Source organism: Mesocricetus auratus, unplaced genomic scaffold (assembly GCF_017639785.1).
Source record: "Mesocricetus auratus isolate SY011 unplaced genomic scaffold, BCM_Maur_2.0 Super-Scaffold_6730, whole genome shotgun sequence".
NCBI lineage: Eukaryota > Metazoa > Chordata > Mammalia > Rodentia > Cricetidae > Mesocricetus > Mesocricetus auratus.
The window spans coordinates 69,859,018-69,873,950 of NW_024429184.1; the positions used below are offsets into that span (position 1 = coordinate 69,859,018).

The 14,933-nt window shown below is 41.1% G+C and overlaps 1 protein-coding gene across 3 annotated transcripts in view; it reads left to right on the forward strand.

Moving 5' to 3' along the window:
• The window catches only part of Nsmaf (neutral sphingomyelinase activation associated factor), a 61,126-nt gene that overhangs the window by 38,415 nt on the left and 7,778 nt on the right, over positions 1–14,933 (forward strand). For all 3 annotated transcript variants that reach the window (XM_040741473.1, XM_040741474.1, XM_040741475.1), the window contains exons 20-27: positions 538–580; positions 1,203–1,366; positions 2,675–2,783; positions 4,497–4,555; positions 7,371–7,438; positions 8,366–8,433; positions 8,836–8,959; positions 10,705–10,788. In XM_040741473.1, coding sequence (XP_040597407.1) covers positions 538–580; positions 1,203–1,366; positions 2,675–2,783; positions 4,497–4,555; positions 7,371–7,438; positions 8,366–8,433; positions 8,836–8,959; positions 10,705–10,788 — 719 coding nt within the window. The remainder of the gene's footprint in view (positions 1–537; positions 581–1,202; positions 1,367–2,674; positions 2,784–4,496; positions 4,556–7,370; positions 7,439–8,365; positions 8,434–8,835; positions 8,960–10,704; positions 10,789–14,933) is intronic.

Here is a 14,933-nt window from a genome sequence, read left to right on the forward strand (position 1 = left end):
GGCAGATCTCTGTGATTTCTAGACCAGTCTGGTAGTCTACAAGAGCTAGTTCCTGGACAGCCTCCAAAACCACAGAGAAACCCTTTCTCAGGGAAAACAAAAACAAAAACAACTACAAAAAAAACTGTGACCTCAATGCCTTTGAAGGCCTAAAGTTTGCTTTTAATTAAGCATGAAGAAGATGGCAGCTGTCTGCCTCTTCAGACTCAGTGCTTATCTGCCTCAGGTTTCTCTGAGTCTCTCTGTCAGTAGTGACTCACATGAAGTGCAGTCACACCAGTGCTGTGACTAATGCATCTCTAAGGGAGAAAGTAATGCTAACCAAGGAAAGCATCCGAACAGCAGCCCATCACACCTACCAATTAGGTTTTTGTTCACCAAAAGATAATAATACAAGTTAACTTTATTGTTTAAATATTAATGTTTCACAAAGGAAAATGAGTCTCTTTGAATACAGTCTGAGTTGTTTAGATTCTGGGCAGGGTATTTATAATGAAATGTGTGCTTTGTTCAATAATGTTTATGTCTCTGTTTCAGTATTTCATCCCCTGACCTATGAAGGTGGCGTAGACTTAAACAGGTATGTGTATGTCTATAAGGTGTCTCTGCTTCACTATAAAGCACTTAGATATGAATTAGTAATACACTTATTTGAGAAGTTAAGGTATAGACATTTTGAAAGGATTTATGTCTTGCCTTCAACATTGTTAGTTGCTAAGACACAGAAAATAGGGGACAGAGAGCAGAGAGTTAGCTCAGCAGTTAAGAATTCTTGCTGCTCTTTGAAAGGACTTGAGTTTGATTCCTAGCGCCCAGGCTAGGCAGCTCAGAGCTACCTAGAACTCTAGCTCTGAGGAATCTAGTGCTGGCTTCTGGCCTCCTCAGGCACCCATACATTCGAGGCATCCACCACCACTGCCTGACAGTATTAACCCAGTGCTTGGGAGTCAGAGGCAGGCAGATCTCTGAGTTTGAGACCAGCCTGGTCTTCAGAGTGAGTTCCAGGACAGCCAGGGCTACACAGAGAAACTGCTCCAAAACAAAACAGATAAAACAAAGGAAAAAAATACTATGAAAAGGGGTATGAAGCTCCTTGCTTTTTATTTGAGTTTTTGTCTCCCAGTTGATCTACACTGATTGAAGTTCATGCTTCAGAAACTTGAACCTGGTGGTTTACTGATCTTTTGTGTTTCTTCCTAAAGCATTGAGGATCCTGATGAGAAAGTAGCCATGCTGACCCAAATTTTGGAATTTGGGCAGACACCAAAACAGTTGTTTGTGACACCACATCCTCGAAGAATCACCCCAAAATTTAAAAGTGTGTCCCAAGCCTCCAGCTACAGCGCTTCTGTGACAGATTCCCCGGGTAAGTCGTGTAAAGAGTAGACATAAGGTAAGGGCCTTTGTCTTTTGTGATTAACATAAAGCAGAGAATAAACACAAACTGCTGAGTTGTTTAAAGCTATTTGATTGGCATCTGTAGGAGGCTTTGGGCTGCTTTGGTGGCAGAGATCCTACCTTCCTAGTATGTGCAGGACCTTAGCCTCAGTCCCAAGCACCACAAAACAAACATATTTCTTCTACTCATGTTTTTGTTGAATGTTGTTTGTAACTTTCAACTTTGTGAAGTGGTCATTTACTGTGACCGTGGTTGTCCTGGCTCCCTCTGATCCTGTGGTTTTGAAGTTGCCACTCAGTGCTTAGTAGCACTGTCAGACATGTTCCCAGCCATGCATGCTTCAACAGTTACCTGCTCCACACTTTTTCTAGAACAGATTTCCCCTGGCCTTGACTCTACCAAACCCACATACATAGCTTGAATTCAGTTCACACTGCTTTTGCTTTCTGGTTCTTTTTTCTTATTTAATTTTATTAGCATGTGGCAAGTGTGTGTATAGAATCTCTTCCATCCAGGCCATTCTGGCTGTTAAGCTGAACGTTAAGATGGAAAGATCCCATATCATCAACCATGTAACCACATTTCACATGTCACAGAGCCTCACATGAGGAGCCATGTGACAGCACACAGCATCTCATTAGCAAAATGTTTCCTTTTCTTTCAGTTTTGTCTCATGACACCAAGGCACGCTGAGCCTTTTGGGGATGCTACAAGAGTAGCTAAGCCTACTTTGCATTATTTAAGGGGCAGCTTAAAATACTATTTGAAGACATACAGGGTTAGGTCAGAAATGCTGTCTTCATCCCTTAGTCAGCAACCATAACCACCACTGTACTGTTTTAACCAGGGTGATTACTCCAGCTTCTCTTCATGCTCTTACTTCTGCCCAGAAACCCTTTGAGAAACCCGAAGCCTTGTCTGATTTCTTGTTTTCTGTCTCCTTCTCAAAACCAAAGTAAAGCTTCAACATTCCTAGGCAATGCTTAAGTTTTACAAAGGGGAAGGCTCAGAAGGAAGTGGCTACTTGGACGTTTGTTTCCTATGAGGCCTAAGTGACTGGACATGTCAGGACTCTGTAAACACTAGGAAGCCTGGAGCTTTCAGTGGACCTTTCTATGTCTAATTTGTTCTTGGTCACCGCTGGGCTATGTGACGAATGGATACCTGTGAAAGCATATTTTGGTGGGTGGCTTTTTTCTTGGTTCCTTAACTTTAATAGAATGCAAAGGTGCCTTTCTGTGATTTACAGACTCACTTAGCACCAGTTTCATGTAGTTTCTCCAGGGGAGGAGTCATTTGAAGACCTGACCGAGGAAAGCAGAAGTCTGGCTTGGAATAATATCACCAAGTTGCAGCTACACGAGCAGTACAAAATCCACAAAGAGTAAGAATGCCTGTGCTTCCAGTCTGTGTAAAAGCTGGGATCTTGGTGTAGGGGTGAACCATAGATGCCAAGTCACATGGGAAGTGTCCATTCAATGTTGCCATCATTGATTTCTAGCCTACAGCATGACTACAGTGATTTGTGATATGAAGCCATTGTAGTAAAGAAAGATTTGGCACCAAATGATCTGCTTTGGGCCCCATGCTCTTTCATACTGTCATTTTTGTCATAGGTTGTTCTAGAATAGTGGTTCTCAGCCTTCCTAGAACCCATGAACCCTAGAACGCTGGGCAGAAACAGTGGCCATCTGTAATTCAGAACCCATGTAAAAGTGGCAGGTGTGGTGGCCATCTGTAATCCAGAACCCATGTAAAAGTGGCAGGTGTAGTGACCATCTGTAATCCAGGACCCTTGTGAAAGCTGGGCAGGTATAGTGGCCATGTGTATTCCCAGAACTCAGCAGACAGAGACAGAGACTCCATGGGCAAGCTAGCTAGCCAGAGATTCAGTGAGAGACCCTATCTCACTAAAGAATGCAGAGAGCCATCAAGGAAGACATCCGATATCAACTTTAGGACTCCACATGCACACATACCCACACAGACACATGCTTCCACAGACATGCAAATGTGAATACACATGCATACCACATACATATTCGCATGCAAAAAGTTGTATAAGGGTAAGTGAGTGAGTGAGTGGATGTATGGATGAATGGGAAAATTAATAATGATCTTTTGTAAGATAATAGAAATGCATCGGTAGAAAAAGAGAGGCACCATAAGATAATGAAGTCAAACATGGTGAGAGGAAAAAGGGATTTCAGAACGAGTGAAAGACAGGGAGAGGGGGAAGGAGAGAAACAAACATATACATCATAAAATCTACATAATTTTTAAATGGCATCGGGTTTGTGAATGGAAGCCTTCCGTGTCCACTATGCTCAAGATGTTTGTGTACTCTGTTAGGAGTAGGTCTAATGGGCCAGGCTGCTTCATAAAGAACCCAAGCCTGAGCCCAGGCCCTAGTACAGCTCATGGCTGTCAGCAGTTCCACGCAGCTGGCAGTCACGTGCTCCGTTGGTGATGAGTAGATTTGGGTGTGCTAATGCCTGGTTTTGTTTTAATGTGGCTCAAAGCAGTGTATAGCATCTTGAACATAGACAGCTAGTTCTACCTTGCTTCTTTTAGAATAGCTTTTCTTCCGTCAGCTTCCCAGAAAGGCACATAAAAAGAGACCGTGTGGTCCAGGACAAGATGGTAAAGGTGTGAATAAACTGTGCTTATATGAGTAACATTTAATGGTTGAGCCACGGATGTTCTTTAAAAGGGCCCTCTAGAACCCCATGCGCACACCATTGGCAGTCATTAGGGACAGTGTGCTCTAAATGAAGCAAACTAAGTGTAAAGAATAGTCTCTTTGGGGCTGGTCATGTAAGGTGGGTTTGTGGGAGAAGCAGTTTCCACTTGTCAGAAACTTGTCAGCATCATCTGCAGCAGCTTGGGGAGCAAAGAGTGGGAGGGATTTCTAGCAGCAGGGTGTTATCTAAGCAAAGATGGGCATTGCCAAGCAATGACTGGTAATAGCAGGGACACACAGGGGACAGTCCGAGTGCAGAAGCTATGAAGACAAAATGAAGGGAACTTAGTAAAAGTAAAGCAGGTATCCCAGCACATGGCTAATGGTAAATTATGAAACTCTGACTTTCCACAGGGCGGTTACAGGGATAGCAGTGTCTTGCAATGGCTCTTCAGTCTTTACCACGTCACAAGGTATGTTTTCCTGCCTGAGAAACTCTTCAGCTGGAATTACAGTGTCTGAGCTTTACTGTACTGGCTGTGCTGCTTTCATATAAAATAGGCTTAGAAAAGTTTTGTTGTAGGTTGCCAGAAAGGAAAGGCTTCCTATTGCCAACAAGGTTCCCTTAATGAAGACACAAGGCAGGAAGTCTGTTAGCCAAGGCCTTGCTGACTCCAGGCTATCTTACTGCAAGAGGTTCCAGGTCAACTGCATGGCCTGCAGAACTCAGAATGGCATAGAGGAGTAGCCAGGACAAAGCCAGACCACCAGGGTGATGGTGCATATAGCTTGTGGAATGCAGATCTGCTGTTCAGTTTCACCTTGACATTCAGCATATAGCTCTACAAGTGTTTTGATGATTATAACAAGACAATGAATTCATGTATTGATAATGTATCTGTGCCTTATTGACTGTATCCTAATGATACATTAGAATTTGTCTGTGCTAGTCTAGAAAAACAGCAAAACTCATCTCTTGCTGAACATGTGTTTTCCTGGAGGTCTATCTGTCATTAATTGAAGTGTGCTTCAGTGTCAGGACAACCAGTTCTGACAAAGCTAGTGATTGTTTTTAATGAAGCTACTACTCTTTAGTCCTAGATGAGTACAAGAGACTGTAGTTTCCATCTATCATGTTTATAATGATGCTATACAGATAAGCTCATCCAGGTAGATGAGTAATTGTGCCCACCTTCTGCTGCTGTGGTGTGCTATCTGTAGCATTTCATTCTTTTCTTTTCACATACCACCTTGGATTCCATAAAGTAGAATCTTCCAGAAAATCTACAGAATGATTCTGTAGTAAAGGCTGGACCCTACACTGGACATGTAAGGATATTTACTGTTCTGCTCAGGAAGGAGGAAGCTATCTGTGTTTTGCCAGGATTTCTAGACACTGTGTTGATCCATTAAGCAACCAACAAACACTTGGGTCTTTAAAATTAAACCAGTGGATTGTGACTCCTTTAGGGTGGAATGACCCTTTCACAGGGATCACATATCACATGTTCTGCATGTCAGATACTTACATTATGATTCATAACAGTAGCAACATTACAGTTATGAAGTAGCAACAAAATAGTTTTGTGGATGGGGGTCACCACAACATGAGGAACTGTATTAAAGGACTGTAGCATTAGTAAGGTTGAGAACCATTGGGCTAGTGGTTTGTAAGGTTTGTCTGGCATGGTTTGTCAAATCTTCAGATCTTTGTACTCATGTGACCTTGTAAGCATGAGTCTTATGTTATGACCATCAAGGCTTCAGATCTCTCCCAGCTTATAAATTGTACCACTGCTTTGTAAGCTTGCTAAAAAGGATGGATTTTTGTTAATATTAAACACTTACATTAATTTAAGCTTTTGAAGTTTAGATTTTAGTATCACTGGTCTATATGCATTCTAATATTTGCCTTGAAGTTGAATTTCTTGCTCAAATGCACAGTGTGATTGTTCACAGTCATCAGCACCTGAGGGATCGATCAGCTCCCACTGCTGTGTTTAACCTGGTGACTTCTGGTTCTGGGAGAGCAACTTTGGTTTTGATAAAAGTGTCTCAGCTGCTTTATGCTTCCATAAAAAAGAATTTTGTTAAAAGCCTGTTCTGACATTTACCATGTTAGATATCTAGGAAGTAGTTACTGCATGATAGAATACCTGTCTGTAGGAACATTAAGTTGTGAGTCTTGTGATTTGTTTGTGGTGCTGGAGATCACATCCATGGCTTTGATCCCATGGTAGTGTTTGTTCACTGAGCCTCTGCTCTAGGTTTTTAACAGTGTGTGTTGGTGAACTAATGTCTGTCAGTGCAGGAAATTGAACATTTGGGTATTTTCACTCCTGCATTATTACTCTTTTATAAGCTAGTGTTCGCCCAGCCAGTGTCTGCACTTACTGGCATCTGGCCTGCTGAGGGACTAGAAGTGTTTGACTTGCACATCATGACTCATCAGCTTCTGCATCCCTACTGCCTTCCAGTTGTTATCTGGACCCTACCTGTCTCTCCAGTTCCAGCCCTGCTCTGCCAGTCGCTTTATGAAACAGGAGGGGGGGGGCAGAGCGCAGGATTCTCAGTACCAACTTTAGGTACAAAACAGTTTCCTTCCTCAGTAAAAAAGGAAAATAAATAAAAATACAAGTACTCCTCATCTATAAATAATTGAAAAAATGTCACTATGTAATCAGGCCATTCATTTAAAAAAATTACTTGTATTGCCAAAAATCTTTGTTTTCTTAAAATTAAAATTGGGCCTGGAGAGATGGCCCAGTGTTTAAAAATACAACTCTTTAGCTAACATGGGTGTGGTTCCAGCACACCCATGTTAGTTTATAACTGTCTAGAACTCCTGTTCCAGGAAACCCACCACCCTCTTCTGGTCTTTTCACACAGTAGTCATGTGTAGGGTACACATAAATGCATTTTCAAAACACTTATATACACTCTCACACACCTGTAAATTTTTTAAAGGGATAAAATTTGTTTCAATATTAAGATTTCGGCCTCCCTCCTCTATATCTTTCCACACACTTGAGCGTGGGGCTTCCCTGCGCTTGCAGGCCTTTAGAGATGTCGGTGGTAAACCATGTCTGTGCTGGGACTGTGTGGTTTCAGCTGATCTATCATGAAGTTATAGTCATAGAATCTTAATGTTGGCCAGGCCTCCAATCCCTGCACACACTTACTTTTCTGTGGAATGATGCTGACTTTTGCCCTCCAAGAGTAGGTAGGGTGGCTGACTTTGGCATCTATAAGGCTTCAGAAAGCTTTCATCTCTGTTCTGACTCTTAGATTCCACTTTGAAGATGTTTTCTAAGGAATCCAAAATGCTACAAAGAAGCATATCATTTTCAAATATGGTAAGTTCATTTTATCAGTGTTATAGCAGAAACCCATGGAGCCTGGGATGTAGTTCCATGTTTGAGCATTTGCCTAGCATGTGCAAGACCCTGGCTTCTGGACCTGGAGTAGGGGAGAAAGAGAGGGAGGGAGGGAGGGAGGGAGGGAGGGAGGGAGGGAGGGAGGGAGGGAGGGAGGGAGGGAGGGAGGGAGGGAGGGAGGGAAGGAGGGAGGCAGGGAGGGAGGAGGGAGGCAGGCAGGCAGGGAGGGAGGGAGGCAGGAAGGCAGGCAGGCAGGCAGGGAGGGAGGGAGGCAGGGAGGCAGGCAGGGAGGGAGGGAGGCAGGCAGGGAGGCAGGGAAGGAGGCAGGGAGGCTGGCAGGAGTAAGAAAGGCAGTTTCTCCTTGCTTCTTCTCATACTAGTATGATTTCATTTTAACCTGAAATCTTGAATACCCAGTAGAATTCTCCTTAATAAGTTTATCCTTTCTTTTAGGTCAGAAAAGAATTACTGTGCTACTTAAATAATTTAGGCACTTCTGATTACTTGGGAAATAAAACCAGTTATTAAAGAATTGCCTTCTTTTTAATATCAACACTCCAAGAAAATTTGAAATTCACTTAGGAACTTTGAATGTTTTCCTTAGCCACATCTCTGCAATACAGGGAGGGCCACTTCATCCTTAATGACTGTACTACCATGATCTACTCCAGATTAGCAGCATTTCTCCAGCAGTATGGGAAGCCAAGAAACATCAGGCTGGGTCACAGTATTCCTTGGGAGAAAAGCATACATCTGAACTTAGCAACTCTGAGCCATGAGTGGTTTGAGGAAAGCCACTATAGAAAGAATCTGGCATCTGTTTGGCAGGAACCTGTGACAGAGGTATACCAGTAAAGGGTTTACTAATTATTGCAAGTCATTAATAGCAGATATTTTGTATTTCAGGCTTTATCATCTTGTTTACTTTTGCCAGGAGACACCACTGTCATAAGTTCTTCATGGGATAATAATGTGTATGTATCTGAGCCTGCTGCTTTGTAATTAATTCTTCATGCTTAGTGGCCACCTCACATGTGGATCTGAGGGATAAGAGGGCTCCCCCTAGTGGATGTGTATTAGAGATAAGGACAGTATCATTGGGTTCAAATACCATTATTTCAATGTAATAATTTCTGTAGTGAGAATCTATTTTTTTTCTAACTTTTAAACTCAGGTGAAAATGTAGTTAAGATAGATTCAGAAGTAATCTAATTTAAAATTCAAATGTTGAATATTTTTCCTTTAATAATATAAGAACAATTTGTAATTTTAATAATCATTAGTAGTTTAGAAATAATATTTGTTTCTTAAATGCATGCTTAAGAATCTTAAAATTAAGCTTGGCTATTATTTTAATAGTTGTTGTTATCTTTTAGCTATTTTTATTCCATAGCATTTGGAAGACGCCAAGACACACTGATGGGACATGATGATGCTGTCAGTAAGATCTGTTGGCATAACAACAGGCTGTATTCTGCATCTTGGGACTCTACTGTAAAGGTTTGTATATACTTTTTCACTGAAAATGTCATAAAGTATTGGTGGCCATTCAGCTTCCTATCAATATGTTCAGGAAGTATGTAAATGATATATAAGGATATGTGAATTTTTTCCATTTTCTTAAAGTTTATGTGCTGTGCATTTCCTCCAAATATCGTTTTTTGTTCTTTGATAGTTTTACTCGTGCATATAAAGTATCTTGATCATATCCAACACAAATCTTCCCTCCTTTTCACTCTCACAATACCTCCCCCTTGCATGCTGGAATCTTCCTCCTCTGTTTTTAAACCCAGATTCCAGTTAGTGTTGTCCACATGCAGAATGGATGTCCGCCATCCACAAGAACTTAGGTAGCATATCAGATGCCGCACCCCTGAAAGAAAATGGCACCCCCTGCCCAACAAGTTGTCCCTGTTTAACTAGGGACAGAGCCTCGGGAGGGCTTCTCCTATCCATGACAGAATGTTGTGGAAGTCTTATGCTGAAGTAAGTTTGTGAGTGCAAGAGCCATGCCATATCGGGAAGACATCTCACAGCACTCTCCCCGTCCTACAGACTCTTCCACCTCAGCACTGGCCTGTTGGTGTCAATGTCCATGAAGGACTGAGAAAGCAACAGTCACTTACTCTCAGCACTTGACTGAGTTAGGAGGGTCTACACTGACTGTTTCCTACTGCAGGAAGCAGCTTCCCTGACCAAGGTTGAGAGCAGCACCCATCTATGGGCCTAAACATAAATATATAAACGGCAGATTGGCAATGTAACTGTTCAGCAAAACAGCAGTAATAGGCTTTCAACTAAGGCCTAGGACTTCTCCAGCCCTGGGCCTTTGAGCAGGTTTATAGGACAAGACATGAATTCCTTCCTGTGGAGTAGACTTCAGATCTACTTGGAAAGTCATTATTGTATACAGCAAGCATATTTTGACCGGCATGTCAGTATAATAGCATGCAGGTCCACTGTTTGATAAATCCATTCATGACCCACCCCTAGCCCTGTGACTGACACTTGCTATCAGGGAACAAATTTCCAGGTCAGTTCTGGCTTGATTTCTTAGGCCCTTCAATACATATGTGTTGTGTCTTCAATAATAGGGTCTGTCTCACCATGTGCTTCTGCAGTGTGTTCACCTAGGTGTTCAGAGGCCTTGTTCAGAAACAGAATCGGAGCCTTATTGCTTGATGTCTGCAAACAAAGACTAGAGCCCTCCTAGTTGATCAGTTAACCCTAACAGTGAAAGTCACGTTGAGGAATCATTGAAAGATCAGCGTGTTTAAATATGAAACAGGCATCTGTGTATTCTCAGTTTCTGTGCTTTCTCTCCAGACTCTCTTGTGCTTTTCCCGTACCAACTGCTCCAGTGCTATACACCTTAGATTTCCATGACTCTGTGTACATGAAAGAAACAAAAACCACTATGTTTCTTACAGAATTTGTCAGAAGTCTTTTCCCAACCTATTCATAATATTATAATACGGGGTTTGGTTACCTACTTCTTGAAACATCACACTGCAACACTTGTGCACTCAACATCATCTTGAGTCACACAGTGCTCAAGCCAAACACATTGAAGGGCTGGATGTGGACCGAGGCATGTGTGTACCTATGGGGAGGAAGCCCATGGGGAGGTGCTGGACCTATCCCAGCATTCACTGGCAGACATGCTGAATGGTAGCCTTTTGCAAATGTGTGGAGAATTTTGGATTAAAGTTTAAAAATTCCTTCTGCAATGTGCTCTGTCCTAGGTGTGGTCCGGTGTTCCTGCAGAAATGCCAGGTACCAAAAGACACCAGTTTGAGTTGGTGGCTGAGCTGGAACATGATGTCAGTGTGAGTCTAACAGCAAAACTCTAGGTCCAGAGCGGGGGTGGGCAGTTAAGTACTTGGATTTGTTTTTGTTTTTCCTTCATTTTTTTTTTGTTTGCATATTAGCGTTTATAGGCCAGCTCTTTTGCTGATCCTGTTAGGTATTTGATTCTGCCTTCCTGTCCACCTCTAATTGGTTTGTTTGCACATTTACCTGAGAGAATTAGCTTCTGTCCCAGTTAATTTTCAGAATGTCACTTCTGAGGTAGGACCATACGCTTTCATGCTTTCTGACCTAGAAGGTAGAAGGGACCATCTGTTCCCAGAGGTAGCTATCTCCAAACTGAGAACACTGACAGGCTGTCGGGGATGGCCAAGAACGCACAGCCTAGCAGCACAGCCAAAACAGAACCTGTTCCTGCTGGCTTATTGAGGCATGCTTCTGTGTCTTGAGGCTATAGTATACAGTACTGCCTATACACAGCACCTGTGAATTGGCACTGAGTTTTCATGGTCTTCAAATTATGAAGTTGAAGACACTTAGTATGCAATTCAAGATGGTATTCAAATGGAAAGCTCTTTCATTTTACAAAGCCTTCAGATAGTCATGATCAGCCCTGCTCCAAGTAGTTTGGCACTTTAGTATGATTTATTATTCAGAGTTAACTTTTTAACTTACGTTTTTAATTGAAATGGAATTATATCATCTTCTCAGCTGGGCAGTGGTGGCACACGCCTTTAATCCTAGCACTCAGGAGGCAGAGGCAGGCAGATCTCTGTGTGTTGGAGACAAACCTGGTCTACAAGAGCTAGTTCCAGTACAGTCTCCAAAGCCAAAGAGAAACCCTGTCTCCAAAAACCAAAAAAAAAAAAAAAAAATATATATATATATATATATATATATATCACCTTCTCACCTCCATTTCCTCCCTTCAGCTGCTCCCACCTAACACCCCTTGAGCCCCTACCAAGTCCTCTAACTCTCAAGTTGATAGCCTCTTTTTCTTTATTATTGTTACATACATACACATATATGTATGTGCATATGTGTATGTATAGATATATATAAATACAGCCTGCTGAGTCTGCTTTTGTTGGTGGGGTATAGATGGTCTCAAGGCTGACTACTCTGCATTGAACAACCAATAAGAAAGCTCATCCCTGGGAAAGGTGGTCATGAATTGCCATAGTTCCTTGTTGAGTAGTGAGACCCCGTAAACTTTTCCCTTTTCCACATGTCCGTTGATACTGCCATTGTTTCAGTCTTGTCTATGTAGCCATTTCTGAGAGAGACTATTTCACAACTGTCTCCTGGCATTCTGACTCCCACATTCTCTCTGCCCGCTCTTCTCCATGTTCCTTGAGCTATGATGCAGATGTATCCACTGGAGCTGGGCTCCCTACATTGTGTGCAGTTGTGGTTTTCCGTGATGGTCTCCATTTGCTATGAAGAGAGACTTCTTTGATCAGGGATGGTAACTATACTTATCTGTGGGTGTAAGGACAAGGTTTAGAAAAGTGGTAGTAGTAGATTGTCCTCTAAAGTGCATGACCTCATCAGTTCCCAAGAAGCTGGCTAACTTAGGAATGTTTCCAGGAATGTTTTCCCTCCTGTTAAGTATCCTTAAGTGCAATTGGATAGCTGTTGATTACTACTGCGCTTCTGTACATATCATACAATGCTGGTAATTCTCTTGGTTCCTGGGCATTAGAGATGAATGAGACTGTTTAATTGCCTCCTTCCCTTAGCAACTTGCATAGTAATTTCTGGGGCCATGGAAGCTAGACCACAGGAAAGAGGCTTTCGGGTCAGATCCAGCTCAAGTCATCTGAGTTCTGTGTATAACTTTATGTCAGTATAAAGCAATATGATTCCTTGAGGCCTCATCTCTTCTGAAATGGTCTCCCCCAGCTGGAGCCTCCTCCTCATTATTCCATTTTCCATCTCACCTGTACCTGATACCCCCCCCCATACCTGTGCTCCCTTTACACTTTCCTAGTTTCTGTGTTGTCTACTCACATTTGGAGCTAGAAACTACAGATGAGAAAGAATGTGTGGCATCTGCCTTTCTGGGTAGGGGTTTCCTCACTCAGTATAGTCTTTCCTAGGTGCATCCATTTACCTGAGAATTTCATTTTTATGTACAGCTAAATAGTATTGCACTGGGTACCAATGCACCACATCTTCACTCTCCAATGATCTGTTGCTTACTTATGTTGTTTCCAGTTCCTAGCAGTGTGAATAGGATAGTAATGGATATGGCTGAGCAAATATCTGTGGAATAGGATGTTGAGTTCTTTGGATTATTTTTCAGTTTTTTTGAGGATTCTCCATACTGATTTCCAGAGTGGCTGCACGAATTTGCATTCCCACTAACCATGAATGAAGGTTCCTGTGTCTCAACCTTCAGCATTTGTTGTCAGTTGTTTTGTTGATCTTAGTCATTCTGATTGGGGTGAAATGAAATCTCAAAGTAGTTTTAATTTTCATTTCCTTAATTGCTAAGGATGATGAACACTTTTAAAAGTATTTTTAGCTATTTTTATTTCTTCTATTGAGAGCTCTGTTTAGATCCCTAGCACATTTTTTCAACTGGGTCATTTGTTTCTTTGACTTTGGAGTTTTTTGTTTTGTTTTGTTTTTTGCTGTATTTTGTTTTAGTTCCTTGTATATTCTGGATATCAATCCTGTGAGGATTAATTCTCTCCTATCCTATGGGTTTCTTCTACACCAGTTGATTGTTTTTTTAGTTGTTTGGAAGTTTTATGAGGCCCTTGTCAAATTGCTTGCCTTAATTCCTTGGCAAACAGAGTTGTGTTAAGAAAGTCCTTTCTTACACTTGTATCAGGTACTGCCTGTGTTTTCTTCTAGCAACTTTAGCATTGTTTTGCATTTAAAATTGAGGTCGTTGATCCACTTGGATATAATTTTTGTGTAATAGGATAGATATGGGTATAATTTCATTCTTCCACATATGGACATCCAGTTTTGCCAGTACCATTTATAGAAGATGCCATCTTTTCTCCAGGATTTGTTTTTTGCCTTTATATCAAATAATCAGGTGATAATAGTTATGAATTTTCATATTTGGGTCTTCCCTTTTATTCCTTTGGCCTACATGCCTATTTTTATGCCAGTACCATGTTGTGTTATTGCAAGCCTGGAATTACAATCTTTCCTGTATTATTCCTTTCGTGTAGGATTGCTTTAGCTATCTGAAGTCTGTTCTGATTGTACTTGAATTTGTTTTTCTTTTCTTGTGAAAAATGTTATGGATATTTTGATTGGAATTGCATTGAATATGTAAATTGCTTTTGGTAAGGTGGTCATTTTCACAATACTGATCCATGAACATGGGATGTCTTTTCATTTTCTAGTGTCTTTCTCAAAGTTTCTTTGGCAATTTGAAGTTTTTACTATAAAGATCTTTTACTTCTTGGTTAGTTTTATTCAAAGATATTTTATTGCTTCAATGCTATTTGAGTGGAAATGTACCCATGATCTCTTTCTCAGTGTATTTACTGACATATAGAAAGATTTTTTAAAGTTGAATTTGTACCTTGCCACTTTGCTGAATTGTTGTTTCTCCAAGTTTATAGTAGACTATTTGAGATCTCTTATGTACAGTATCAAATCAAATAGGGATAATTTGATGTCTTTTCCTACTTTTTCATTTTCCTCTCTTGCCTTATTGCTCAGCTAGTGCTTCCAGCACTGGATTGAAAAGGAGTGAAGGTAATGGACAGCCCTGTCTTGTTCCTGATAAGGAGATTGCTTTAATTTTTTCTCCACTTAAATTAATGTTGGCTGTAGGTTTATCATATATAGCTTTTATTATGTTATGGGTTCCCTCCAGCTCTACTCTGTCTAGAACATTTATTATGAAAACATGTTGGATTTTGTCATAGCATTTTTCTGTATCTATTCAGATGATGTGGTTTTTGTCTTAAGTCTTTATATGATTATGTTTATTTTTGTTGGACTAACTGCATTTCCAGGATAAAGCAATCTTGATCTTCTGGATATATGCTTATATTCAGTTTACTAGTATGTTATTGTGGGATGTTAGTATGTAGTTTTGATTTTTGTTGTGTCTTCACTTGCTTTGGTAGTATAGAGCAATACTGGCTTCATGGAAAAGTTTGTCAGTGGGCCTTTTATTTTTATG